This window comes from Corvus hawaiiensis, chromosome 15 (assembly GCF_020740725.1).
Source record: "Corvus hawaiiensis isolate bCorHaw1 chromosome 15, bCorHaw1.pri.cur, whole genome shotgun sequence".
NCBI lineage: Eukaryota > Metazoa > Chordata > Aves > Passeriformes > Corvidae > Corvus > Corvus hawaiiensis.
Window position 1 is genome coordinate 4,194,352 of NC_063227.1, and position 14,010 is coordinate 4,208,361.

A 14,010-nucleotide genomic window follows, 5' to 3' on the forward strand; every position below is an offset into this window, starting at 1 on the left:
CTGAACGTTTGAGAACAAACTTTTGCATTTTTCCTAACTGGCAAGGACAGGCAAAGAGCTTGAATCCAGTTGGTTCAAAATACAAGAATAATGATATCAGTGTGTAGCGCTCCTCTCCCCCCCCCCCCCCCCCCCCGTTTTTGGGGAGAACTGGCTGTTTGAAGAGCTTCATGTTGTTGGGAAGCATTCAGAATGAAATGAACCAGTTTGGGGTGGATATGATGTCCCTGGAAGTTTTTTGGGTCAGGGCAGGAGGCCTCCCTGGTTTGGAGCCCGCAGGATGGTGCAGAGTGCTGGGTTGGAAGGTCTCAAGAAGGAACAATCCATGACCCTCTGTAGGTTTGTGCTGCTCCCAGGAGGGCTGTGGAGGTGACCAGGGATTGGTGCTGGCTTTCTTCCTCCTGCATGTTAAATTTGTATGAAGAGACCTTTAATTTTTCAGTCTCTGCAGTGCCTGGAGCTGTTGTGTGTGGATTGCTCATTCTGAGTCTTGCCTGTGATGTCGCCCCCAAAAATATTTGTGGGAAAGATTGACAAATACATTTCCCCACTAATCTCTTTGGCTTTGCTGGCATGAAGCTGTCAGTAAATGCAACCTCGAACTCCATTTTTCTTTGTGTTACAATGCTGAGTGAGGCAGGATCGCTGATCCCCATTTTTGTGATATGTGTGTGCAGCCACATTAAAGATCCCAGTTCACAGCCCCACACACCAAAGATACCAGTTTTCTTGCTGTCCGTGCCTATTTCTTTTAATTATGGCTATTTTACCTACTGGATCCTGCTAGAGACCCAGGCTAAAGGTGTGGTGGCTTCTCTCCTTGGCGCAGTTCAGCCGTGCCTGGGACTGCTGAGTGTCGGCGTGGAGAGCCTGGCCAAGGAAATTCCATCCCTTTTCATAAAGGAAGTTATGACCCAGTTGATAAACCACGCAGCAAACACATTCTGTGGCTCTAAGGTATTGGTTATTCTCTTGAAAACAAACACTTCTAGAGAAAAAGTTTGCCTGCTAGACTTGGTGAGCTCTCTACAACTCCCTCAGAAGCCCACAGGTCACTTTCCAGAGGATTCTGTCTTCTTTTCCCTGGCAGAGAAGACCAGGATGAAGATGACAGAGTAAGGAGGAAAAGGGAGGTTGGGAAGGGGAGAAGCAGGGGCTGGGTGCTGGCAGCTCATTAAACAATGCTCAGAGAACATCATGACACACACAAAGCTAGAGGTGACCATCCTGGTTAAAGAGAGAAGTTGTAGTAGAAAATTTTAAATACATAACCAATCCAAATTAAAAAAAAAAAAAAAAAAGGAGAAAAAGATTTCTTTGTGTTACAAGTAATTAGACGCAAATTTCCCCAGTAGCTGCCATTTCCTGGAGGCTTACAATCCACATCCTTAAATCAATCTGGTAGCTGAAACACTCTCAGCCAATAGCGCAGCCAAAGACCAGACGAGCTGCAGAATTTTGCAGCAACAGATGTGAAAAGCCCAAGACTGCGATGTGGATAAATTACTTCATTCCTAGGAATTCTAAAATGTAAAACTGACTAAATTGGATCAAAATAATCAATTGAATAGGTATCTGGTATTTATAAATGAAATGATATACAGTTTCTTAATTGACCATAGTCTGAGTTTTCTTTAAATTGATTGTTCGCTTCTAGCTTGGGGAAAAAATGCCAGCTGGAATGCAGAGGGATTAAGTTTTATTTATTTTCCTTGCTAAGAGCCACATTGTGCAATTTAAAAGGAAATGTCCTTGAAAGATGGGTTCCTTTGTAAACTGTTTCAGCCCTTGTTTGTTTTCAGATGGAAATTAATTTCTCAAAGCCCCTCCGTGTTAGAAAGTACGTGTTGATAAGTAAAGAAAAAAAGAAAAATTGTAACCTGCTAAAATACATCTTGTTTTCGAGATAAAAATCTTTGCATGGATGTGGTCGAGTTTGGGGTACAGCTGATCTGGTCAAAGGCTGGTAATGATCTCCACTGGCACAGGTGGAGGGAAACAATCCGTGGGGGAGAACCTCAAACACATTGGTGGAGTATTGCTATAATTCCTCGCTGCGCTTCAATGTGCTTCAATACTGATTTCAAGTGGGCTGTCAGCTCCTCGCTGAGCTCGGTGGGTGCAGTTGGGGTGTCTGGGCTGTGCCTGTCCCTGTGTCCAGCTGTCACATGTGCCAGGGAGGTTTCACTGGCACTGTCAGAAACATTTTCACCAAAAAATGGGCCTCTTCTCCCCAGCCTTGTTCTCAACAGAAAACAGCAGTCTAATTCTCCTGGCGTTTTATCGCCTGGGTCTGTCTGTGCACGGATGGGTCTGGAGCTGTCTGTCCCCTCTGGTTTTGGACACAAATGTGCTCTGTATCCATCTGTGCTTTGGGGGAGTGGGTAGTGCTGCCTGGGGCGGGTTCTTGCTCCTCTGATGTTGTTCTCTCCCAGTCTGAGACCAAACTTTTCTCTGGGCATCGCTTCTGAGGATCCAACTCCCAAACACCTGTCCTAAAGATGTTTGCACCAACATCTGGATGAAGTCACACCCCCTGCAACAGAACTCCCTCTTTCCTAGGAGCCCGGGGTCGCTTTCCAGAGGGCTGGATCTTCTCTGCGGTGACAGAGATGAGCAGGAGGAAGAGGCTGGAGCCGGGTGGAGGAGATGGGTGGGAGCCGGTGCCGGCGGCTGCCACGGCGGGGCAGTGCGGGACCGGCACCGGGAGCTCCGGCAGCGGTTCGGCCAATTCAAACAGTGCCGGGAGCTGTACAGGGTAAAGAACAGTATATTTATTATTATTATTTTTATTATTATTATTTTATTATTGCTACTACTATGGCTACGGCTGCTACTATTACTATTATTACTATTATTGTTATTCTTCACCATCAAAATCGTGAGCAGAGCTGCTCCAGCGCATTCTGTGTTCCTGATGTGCTGCCGAGTTTGCTGGAAGATTGGGATTTGTATTCACAGGGAGACAGAAATCTGCTTTGACACTGGTACTTTTCTTTCAGCTTGAAAGGTTTTTTTTCCTCCCCTTTCCTAAAAACCAGCACAGCTGACTCTGCTCTTGGTGACAAAGCTCTAAGGGGCCACAAAGGCAATTCCTTCCTTTGGAGATTCCCACAGATAACAACGACAGAAATAATTTCATTTGGGTCAGGATTGCTGCTCAGGATAACCCAGGGGTATTCTGAGAATTGCTTGGATTCTCGTGAAATCCCATGGGATGCCAGTCAACACTGTCCAGCCTCAATTATGGGGTCAGATATTTTTCCCTCTTCCCTTTGCAGAGGATTTTAAAACTGGGGATGTGCAAACCCAGGCCACTGTCACATACTCTGATGGGAGGCTGCTCTGCAGCTCCTTGAATACAGTATCTTTTGCCTTCTTGCATAAATATTTTAATTGCTAATTTGCTGGTCTCATTTAACACAGATTTGGCATTTTTCATTTGAATTTATACTTGTTAAAATTGACAATTTGCTTGGCTACCTATGTTAATAATTTAAAGGGAAAGCTCATTATTAAATTATTATGGGTAATTATTTTGTAACTAGTGTGGAAATTGTCATTTCTGCAGCCTTAAAAAATCCTGGAAGGAGCACATGTGGATCAACACGGATCAAATCCCAGGAAGCGTAAAGATGAACAGAAATAGAGTCTTACGTAGAAATGTGATATAGATGGGGGAAAATACTAAAATTAAGGAATTCTTTTCTCTACTTGCAGCTACAAAGGTTTGGAGGCTGCTGATTTTGGTGTGTTGGTGCTGAGCTTTACTGGGTAGAAAAACACTCCTGCTCTGACCCTGCAAACGCTGCTGAGGAGCTTTTATTTTTTCCCGACTTCCCATCCCCAGAGGTGTTTGTGCTGCAGCCTCTGCTCCTGTGTTTTTGCAGGTACTGCACACCCGCCCCTGGCCCCAGCGGCCTCCTCCATCACTTACACTTGGCAGAGTGTGTTGTGCTTTGTCGTGACAGTCATCAGAGGTGTAATTCCCGTAAAAAGGATGTTTTGAGGTGCCAGGTGTGTTCCTGATGTAAATGACGCCGTCGTGCCCCCTCCAGCATTCCCCAGTTTCTCAGAATCCGGCCGGTGGTCCGTGCAGCTGGAATTAGCCCGTAGCAGAACTGCGGAGAACAATGAGGCAGAGCGGAATCCCCTCCCCGCTCCCACCAGATGGCCCTCACGCTTTTCCCTTTTCCCTCCAAACCGCTGGGAAACGCTCTGCGAGCACAAGGGATGCGAGGCTTTCCCGTGGCTTTATCCCGGGATCGGGCAGCCTGGGCCCCGGGATGGTGCTGGGGCAGGCACCCCCCGGTTTCTCAGTCCCCCTCTTTTCCTGCAGCTCCGGGCTGAAGCCTGAAGGAGAAGCACTGAGAGACTTCAGGAGGTGCAGAGCAGGTTCTGCAAGTGGTGCTGAGCTGGACCTGGCACATGTGTGCTACAGACACGTCCCAAATGTGCACCTGGGCTCTGTTTGAGGCGGGCTGGGCTCTGCAGGGCACTGGCTGTGCCTTGCTCAGACGTCAGCCTTTGCCTCTCAGCAGTTGCCAAATTCTGCCAGCGATGCTTTTACACTTTTTGAGAGCGAGGGGCAGCTTGGAAAGCACTGAATCAAGCAATAATTTCTTTTTCTGTTGATCTTGGGGAAAAAAAAAAGACGTTTAAAAAAGACATTTACTAACCCGTTACCTTGATATTTGAGTTTCAACTTTATGATGGTGTTATAATATCGAGAAATTCAAATAGGACTTCTCAGCTTGCAAAATCGTGAATTCATGAGTTTTGGCACTAGTATCAGCCAGCTCTTGATCTTGGATTTCCCTATGTTTGCATCTCCCCCCTCATGCCAGGATCATTGTCCCTCTGAGAACAATCCCGGATCTGGCTCTCCCATCCCGAGCTGTTGTGGGAGTATTTCAGTGCATTAAGCAGTAGATTTGTTTATGCACAGAAAGGTGCTGCCCAGCCCTCACTGCTCTAAGCTTTTCCATCTGCGTGGCCCCATCCTGACCTTGATCTACTGTAGGGCTGTGGAGGGGCTTGTTCACGCTCCAGCCTCGCTGGCTTTTCTATCGAGATTAGCTTTAAGGGGCCCAGGCTGTTGAAGGGTTTTCCTACTGATAAATGGATTGAGACCCATATTTTAATCTCACGTCATCAAACATTCATCAGACACTGCTGGTCATTACCGACAGAGCCAGGTTTGAACTCGTGACCTCGCAGTAAAAGGTCCCATTAGCAATTTCCTTAAACTGTCAAGTCATTGCGTGACACAAATGAAATGCGACAGGATTGTTTTTCTTCCACAGGTAAAGGCAGTGGGCTTCTGCCTAATTTTTATTTACTAATGGCTGTGTCACCAAAACACTCTGGTAGAGTCTTTGTGCTCTCATATATGAAATATGAAGAGATATGGAGATGGGGTACAGTGCCCTGTCCCACAGTCCATGTCACCTGTCCCATGAACTGGAGAGCTCCAGTGGCAAATCCCATCCTCAGTGCCAAGCACAGCACACACCCCCGGTGCCAGGACAGATACAGGCTGTGCCTGTGCTGCTCTCTGTAAGCAATAAAGGCAGAGACTGACAGGCATTTAGGAAAGCTTCTATGGCTCACATCACACTGCACTGTTCTTTTACCAGCAATTTTTGTATCCAAGTTCTTCCTCTCTTTGCAGAATCATTTGAAGAAATAATGTGTGAGGGGGGGAAAAAATTACCTCTGGCAGTCGTGTTATAATGGCTCTGGTGCTGACAGCCCTTTGGGAACAGTGGCAGCAGCAGGGTAAGTATATATGACATCTTTGTAGTGATAAAGAAACAAATAAATGTTCCCATTAACACTCCATCAGGTCAACAGCTATTCCAGACCAACACGGTGTTAGAGGAACTGGCTTGATTCATATCAACTAAGACACACTCCTCTTGCAGCATATTTTTTGGAAGGCACATAAACCAGAGGTCCTGCTCTGGCCAGGTGGAGTCATTAAAGAATCAGTGAACTTTTTACAAGTTGCTTGAAATACCCTGGCTGGAATCCAGCTCCAGTGTTGCTGCTGTGTCTGTTTAACAGTTCCTTCATCGTGCCATGACAATGACTCTGTTTCAGGGCTGCAGGAAGTGATTTCTCCATACATCGTTTGTAACACATTTTGGGAGGCTTCTGAACGCTTCCGAAGCCCTGCAGTGAGATCAGGGCGATGTGAGCCTCGCCGTAAGAGCCTGCTCGGGAAGTGGGAGCAGCATTTGTGTGTCATCCATAATGGATGTGTGTGCATATGGAACAAACACACGTGCATGCAGATGCCTGCCCAGACAGGCTGCCCCTTTCCTGGGCAAAGTCAGCAGGAGCTGAGCTTCACTAAGGCTACGATGTCTCACTCCCCACATGAGTGTTAGTTAGTGAACAGCAACTTCTAAAAAAATTCCGTGTGTAAGAATGTTTGTATGTGCTTTACCTCTGCTAAAATGCAGATCTTAAAACAGGTACACACTTTCTAACTAACACAAAATAAAGCCTGAGTTCCCAATGAGTTTCCTTCCTTCCCATGTAACCAGCACTGCCCAGTTGTCCCTTTACCAGAACTTTTCTTTTTTACACAGGTTGGATAAATGAGGAAAAAACAGGTGCATGTCTTTGGTCTGCCTCGAGTGACACAGATCCTGGACAAAGATGGAAACAAAGAAATCCCCTGATCTGGATCAACAAAGCTGGGACTTCAAGTTGCCCAAAGCTCTGGAAAGTCACTATAAACGTGGGTGTCTCTCTGTATCTTAAACTCCGTTGCAACCACAGCACTCTTATGCTGTGTTCTGGTAAAATCTCACTGCCCTGCCTGTGGCTCCAGGCAAAATTCTGAGCCAGATGATGAACTTAGTTCTGCTTCTGCTGAAGTCATAGGGACCTTCTGATGTTAACAAGAATGCCAGAGGAAACAGGTTTCAAAATGGTCAGCACAAAAAGAACAGCCAAATCCTGAACAATCCAGTCCTAGACATGGAAATCTGCACACTTGCAACTCATGAAGTACTGAATATCCAATTCCCCAACTGGGAAATTGCCTGGGATTTTGGAGGGCAGCCTTCAAAAGAGCTTGTGCACCTTTAAGTAGAAATCCCAAGATGCAAAGTCCTCAGTGTTTATGAAAGTGTTTAAAAGGAGATATAGATTCCAGAGCCACTTAAATACTTCTGATAATATTCAGTCTTGATTCAGCAAAGCGTGTGACAACTTTAGAAGGTATTTAAATCCATTCCATGTAATATGCTTAAACTCATCCTCTCAGAGGGAGGGAGTGCCTGCCTCTGGATTTCTCCCTTCACTCTTCAATGGGAGACAAGTACTTACCTCTCCCTGAAGCCAATAGCAGCTGATTAGATGTTTAATGCTTTGCTGAACTCACAATGTAAAAATCATATCAGGGTTTTGTGTGATAAAATAACTGTAATCTGGCCAGTGGCTGCCAGCACAAACAAATAAATACAGCCTAGACTTAAATGGATGACAAGCATGTGTGAGTACTGCAGGGAACCAAAATCTTGCTCAGGGCCCCATCCAGCCTGGCCTTGAACCCTCCCAGGGATTCGGCATCCACAACTTCTCTGCACCCTCCGTGCTCAGAATCGCATTTGCTGTCAGACCTGGGAACGGGAACGGGGGTCTCCCGGTGCCGGGATGCCCGGGGTGGGGGGTTGTGGGAGCCGCTTTTCTACCCCGGGCATGTTTTCCTCGGGATTGCCCCCCCTCGGGACCGCTCTCACGGACTGCCGTTGTCCCGGGATGTTCCACCAGCCCCCGCGATCAACTCCCCGGGATCTCCCCACCTCGGCATAGTCGGTCCCCACCGGCATCTCGCCTCCTCCCCGCCCCGGGGATCGCCCTCCCGGGGTCACCTTTTCCCCGAGACCGACGCCCCCCGGGATCGCCTCCCCATGGGATCCTCCTCCCCCGGGATCGTCTCTCTCCCGTGATGTTCTCCCCGCCGGATCTCGACCCCCGGGATCACCTCCCATCAGGATAGTCGTCCCCCCGGGAGAGCCACCCCAGGGACCGCCTCCCCGGGACCCCTCCCGGGACCCCTCCTCGAGTCCCCTCCCCGGGATCCCTCCCCGGGTTCCCGCCCCCGTTCCGGGCCGTTCCCGCCCCCGTTCCGGGCCGTTCCCGCCCCCGTTCCCGGCCGTTCCCGCCCCCGTTCCCGGCCGTTCCCGCCCCCGTTCCGGGCCGTTCCCGCGGGGGCGGTTCCCGGCGCGGCCGCCAGGTGGCGCTGTGGGCACGCGGCGCGGCCGCCCCGGCACCGCCCCCCCCCCCCCCCCGGTCTCGGTTCCGCCGCGGGGGCACCGGGGGGACCCGCCCCCATCCCCCCCATCCCCCCCAGGCCCCGGCAGCACAGTTGGGGTTCCCTCCCTGTCCCCCTCCGTGCAGCCCCGTGGGGGGATGGCCCCGAGGTATTTTCACCGCTCTGCTCGCCCCCCACCCCCGGGGAGTTGCCATAGGGGGCTTCTGTCTTGGGTAGTAACGGGGGGGCTGAGCTTGGGGGGCCGCATCGTCCCGTCGTCCCTCTGAGGAGTTCGCTCGGCTGGACTCTCGCTGCTGCCTGACATCCCCCCGTCCCCCAGGCACCCCGAGGGGGGTTCCCACTTTCCCCCGGCCCCGACCTGCGGGGGAGCCCCGACACCCCATCCTAGCCAGGGGCAGCCCAGGAGTCCCCCAAGAGAGGCAGGAGGAGGAAAGCTCCTGGATGGAACCTTTCCATCTGGGTCTCCTGCTACTGCTTCTTCATGGTAGCAGGGGTGAAAGTGGGGTGCTGTCACCATCACGCTGTGGACAGGTCCTCTGCTCGTCCCAGAGGCATCCAGGCTCTATCCTCCTGAACACGACAGTCAGAGTATTTTATCCCAATTCCCAGTTTTCTGAGCCTTTTTCTCCTCTCCCCTCCAGGAGCTAGGCAGGTAGGATGAACAAAACACCCCAGGCAGCTGAACAGTGTCATCACCTGCCAAGACAGACATTGGATTTATCTGTGGATGGAAAGTCTTTGGATCGGCACAAGAGCCTGTAAGGAAAATACTTACGAAAAGCATTTTAATTGGGGAGGACATGAGCGAACTGCTCCCAAACCCTTGGAAAAGTGCAGGTATGTGCTCAGCACCTGAGTGCTCTGCTTTCAGTCCCACCTTGAGAGGAGAGGCTGCTTTTCCCTTTCCCCCCATTGTCACGGGTCCGTTGTTCCTCTGCCTTCTCCAGAGAAGGGCAGGAAGGAGCGTGGTCCCTTTGGGGGGGCCTCACACAGCTGCAAAGGTCAGGGATGAGGGAGCAGAAGGCTTTTCTCTCAGAAATTCCCACTTCCAACTACTTCTTCCTTCCCTTGGGGTCTGGGCAGAGGGAAGCGAGGCCTGACTATCCCCGCTGTGCTGGGAGCCCCAGGGCAAGAGAGAAGGGACTGGAGGCAGGAGGAGGGCGTTGTCCTGGATAAACTCCAGGTCAGAGGCGAGAGGGGCCTTGGGCCCACTTGGAAATGGTGTCAAGGCAGAGGAGGGGCCTTTCCCTATGTAAGAGAGACTCCTGTGCTCTGGGACCTTTGTCTCCTGCCTCACAGGGTTTATGTTTGTCCTCTGGAGTGAGGCCACCTTCCATGGCCCCCTTGTTCAAAGGCCTCAAAACCACTTGTTCCCCAGGAACCCTGTTTTTTCCTTCATAGGATGAGCAAGCCAGGGCCAGCCTTTTCCTCCCCTGCTTCCATCCCTGCTGTCTGTCATGACCAGGGACACTGTGACCATGTCCCGGTCCTGTCTGTGAGCTGCCTGCGCTGCACAGTCTCAGCTCCTGGCTTTGTGTTGCTGGGCAAAATCCACAGCTCAACCCTGTGGCTCTCGCTCACTTTGGGAGCTTCCTCACCCCTGGGACCAAATCACAGCCTGCAAGTCTGTGTGTGTTTTATTCTGTCTTGAACATTGAGAGCATTTAACTCGGGCTTGCAGGGAAACCTCACTGCAGCACGCCCCAGTTTGCTTCTGCAGCAGAAGAGTGAAGTGCCGACTCCCAGCACTGAGGGCTCCCCTGTGGCAGGCTGCAGTGTCCTCCAGCTCTGTTTGCCATGCTGAGGAAAGGATGGACACAGCTTTCCACAGGAATATGCTCCAGCCTCATAACGGGCCTGGCAGTGATCCGTGTGCTGCTGCAGTCGGAGTGGGCTGGTGCCGGTCCAGAGAGAGGACCCAGGGAGGGAGCAGAGAGTGAGTGCTGAAAGTGACTGGGAGTTCTGTAAAATCAAAGCCCCAGTACTCCAGGGTTGGCCTCTGTGGGGTGGATGGTGCACAGAACTCTCCTTGCCTGCTGCCAGCTCTTTTTCTTTTTTCCTTTTTTTTTGCAAAGTCCTGACTTTCTCACCCCCTCCCTGTTTCCCTTCTGCTTTTCTTTCACACTCCTCCTGTAGGGGTCGAGCCAGTGTTTAACTCTTTCGTCCTTATGGCAATTTTTCAGTGGCTTTGAGACTGTCCCTAAGCCCCAGGTGGGGCATCTCCCCCAGCCTTCAGGCAGAGCCTCCCGGAGCTCCCTGTGTGATGAGCACAGAGGCACAAGTCTTGTATAAGGAGGAAAACAGTGGAGAACTTGTCGCTGTTTCTGTCACGGCTGGCTGCCCCCTGCCCGGTGGAGGTGCCCTCAGACTGCTGCTGGGATGCTGTTCCCTTCAGCATCCTGGAAAAGGCATGGAAACGGTCCCCTGATCCCCTGAACAGATTTGAAGGGTGAAATCTGCCAACTGCTCAGTATATTGATTCAAATACATTATTCCTCCCTGGGCAGATCCCTGCCCTGGGAAAGGAGCAATCAGTGCAGGTGCAAATAGCTTTTAATTGCAGAATGTATCTCACCATGGAGGCATTTAGGCTGGATATGATACAACTGATGCAGCAGCAGCCGGAGGAAGCCCAATAAGCTGGAGCTCTGCAGGAGCCAAACTGCTCCTATGCCGTACCTATGGTGTAAATATTCATGTATGGCTGTGTGTCCGTGTTCTTCCACATCTCCCTGAGATATGACACAGTAGCATCGTGTCAAGATTCAAATGGCATCTTCAGGGAATGTGGAAACTTGCTGTCTGTGACAGTTCCTATGTGAGGACGCAGAATGCTGGGGATGTGGATGTTTTGTGTGTGGACTCGCCTAAAGCCAAGGATCGGGTGCAGTTTCTCAGTGCCAGCGAGGCACTGGCAGCGGGCTCTGTGCCTGCTTTGGACTCAGAGCTCTCTTCCCGAGGCTTAGCTGTGGGTTTGGGAGGCTGTACTACACGAAGTGATGTACATGTGGCTGCGAGAGGGTCCTCTATAATTGTCGGACTGCCGTGGGGTGTCTCTGGAGCTGTACAGTGGTGCTGATAGACTGGACTGGCTGCTCTCCGGGCCCTTAGCTGGGCTCCCGGTTGGGGGATGCAGCCCGGTGGGCTCCGCTGCCCTTCGCGGGGCTCTGCACCCCTGGGAGGAGCGGACAGCAGCCGCCTGCGCCTCCATCTCCCGGGGCAGCATCTCCCGCACCTCTGATCGGGGAGCGGGGGCATAGAGGGACACGGCAGCAATTCAGAGATAGCCCAGACACTTCAGAGGTTACCCTCCCCAAAGCCTCCGCGGTCTGACATCGCTCGGCTTGCCGGGATGCGCAGGGTTTTTTTTCATTATATGTGCAAAAATGGGCAAGCCTGCGTTTGGGGAGGCATAACCCAGGCCGCCGGCACAGAGAGCTCCTTCCACGGCAAGAGCCCGTGCGAGAGACGAGACGGGAGCGGCTCGGCCACGGAGCGACTTGGGGAGGGGAAGGATGGAGTGTGATGCGGGGACAGCGGCGGGTCGGGGAGCCCGCGGAGAGATGCGGGACTGCGCCCGCTCCGCCGCCGCGCAGCCGGCCCGACTCTTCCCTAGCGAGGACAGGAATTGGTTTTATTATTATTATTATTATTATTTTTATTATTTTCCCTGGGAAAACAAAAATCGGACTTCCTAGGAAAAGAAAAAAAGAACTTCCACCGCGAACTGTCCTGTTCGGAAATCGCGTGCTTGTGCCGCCAAGCAGCGCACGCTGCTGGGGAGCGGGACAGGAGCCGAGGCGAGCGGCGGGGGTTCCGCGGGGGTTCGCGGCGGGGGAGTTGCCCCACACGCCTTTCCAGCGGGGGACAGTCCCGGGCTCGGGTACCGGGCACGGCCGGCGGGCGCGGGGCATCCCCGGCTTTGGGCAGTCGGGGTGGGCAGCCTGGCGCTGGCAGCGGATCCCCGGGGCAGCGGGGAGGGCTCGGCTGTGCGGGAGCACGGCGCCTTCCTGGCGAGGGCCGGCCGCGGGCGCCGGGGGGGTCGGTGCGGGGAGCGGGGAAGCCCCTCCGGGGCCGGTGCCCGTGTGCCCCGCGGTGCTCCCGGGCAGCGCTGCCGAACAAAGGCGCGGCCGCGCTGCGCCGGGCCCGCCCCGGGCGCTCCGGGGCAACTTTCCCCCGGGCCGGCCGCGCCGGGGGGCGGGGATATGCTAACGAGGGGGCGTGGCCCCGCCCCCCTCGGCGGCGTCTCGCGGGCGCCCATTGGCGGAGGCGGCGCAGGGGCGGGGCGATGACGCGATGCAAATGAGGGGGCGTGGCCGCGGCGGCCCCGCCCCCCGCCCGCCGGGGCTGCGGGGCTCGTGTTCGGCGGCGGGGACAGTCAAAGTGGCTCCCATAGGGAGAGACGGCGAGTCCGCCCGGCGCTGCGGGAGAGGGAGGGGGCACGGGGAGCCCCAGGGTCTCCCTCCGGCCGTCCGTCCGCGCCGCCGCCGCGGGTGCGCCCCTCTCGCTCCCTTCCCGGCGTGCGCCCGGCTCCGGCAACTCGCTTCCTGCGCGGCTGGAGGAGGGAGGAGAGCAGCGGAGAGCGCTTCGGCTGGGAGAGGAGAGAAGAAAGAGGGAGAAAAGAAAGAAAGAAAAGAGAGAGGGGAGAAGGGGGGGGGACTTGCCTCTCTTGTCACTGGAAAATGACACTTGATGTAGCAGAGCCTGCCGCAGCTCCCGTTCGTCCTATTGTTTCTTAAACTGCCATCTGAGATTTTTTTTTTTTTTTTTCTGCCTGCTGCCATCCGAGGGGTGTCTTCATACAAAAGGGACTTCAAGTACTCCTCCGGCTTGCGAGCGCTGCAACCAGCCCCCAGCACCCCGCCAGCCTCTCCAAGCACCCAAACAAACTGCACACGCAGCAAACAGCAGCAACAAAACCGGGCTCTGATTGCCTCTGGATTTTTTTTTTTTTTTTTAATGTGTGTGCCTGTGTTTGCTTTCTCCGACTTGCTTTGATTCCAGCGATCAGCTGCAGAGAGAGAAAAAAGAGAGAAAGAAAGAAAAAACCCCACATATAACAGTCCGCCTGGCGATTTTATCACTTTTTAAAATTTTGAATAAAGAAGGAAGATTTGCGCTGTTGTTTCTGATTCATGTTTGGGATTCAGGAAAGCATCCAGCGGAGTGGGAGCAGCATGAAGGAAGAGCCCCTCGGCGCGGGGATGAACGCGGTGCGGACGTGGATGCAGGGAGCCGGCGTCCTGGACGCCAGCACGGCCGCTCAGAGGTAGGCAGGCTCCGCGCCCGCGCCCCGCTCCGCGCCCCGGGGCGCTCCCCGCCCGCAGCGCTGCTCCCCGCCGGCAGCGCCTTTCCCCCCGCGCCAACAAAAACCCGGCTCTGGAGCTCTGCTACCAGCAGTGAGTTTCGCGTAGATGTCGCCAGTTAAATATTTATCCCTATTGTCCCGTAGGAATGACTTTTTATTAAATAATGATAACAACAATAAAGGAAGTGGCGAGTTTCGCTAGGTACGGATAGGTAGGTTTCATCTCTCTGGCTCCTTGTGTTCGCTCGGAGGAAGGAGTTTTCAAAACTATGTCTGCTGTTGATTTAGTCTTAAGATCTTCAAATGACACTTCCCTCCTCCGAAAAGCAGCGGGTTGTGCACGGATGTATCCAAAATATATTTATCTACCGCGCTTTCCTATTCTCGTCAGAATCAGCAGCTCCCCTCC

General features: G+C 52.9%; 1 protein-coding gene and 1 long non-coding RNA gene across 9 annotated transcripts in view; both read left to right on the forward strand.

The window, feature by feature from the left end:
* Positions 1-3,730: 3,730 nt before the first annotated feature.
* LOC125333978 lies at positions 3,731-7,414 on the forward strand. Its single transcript, XR_007207032.1, has 3 exons — positions 3,731-3,890; positions 5,675-5,781; positions 6,600-7,414. It is a non-coding gene; the product is annotated as an uncharacterized LOC125333978 (long non-coding RNA).
* Positions 7,415-12,635: 5,221 nt separating this feature from the next.
* EBF1 (EBF transcription factor 1) overlaps positions 12,636-14,010 on the forward strand; it is a 271,179-nt gene continuing 269,804 nt past the window's right edge. For all 8 annotated transcript variants that reach the window (XM_048319834.1, XM_048319838.1, XM_048319835.1 and 5 more), the window contains exon 1: positions 12,636-13,562. In XM_048319834.1, the coding sequence (XP_048175791.1) occupies positions 13,429-13,562 (134 nt within the window). In that variant the 5' untranslated portion in view covers positions 12,636-13,428. The remainder of the gene's footprint in view (positions 13,563-14,010) is intronic.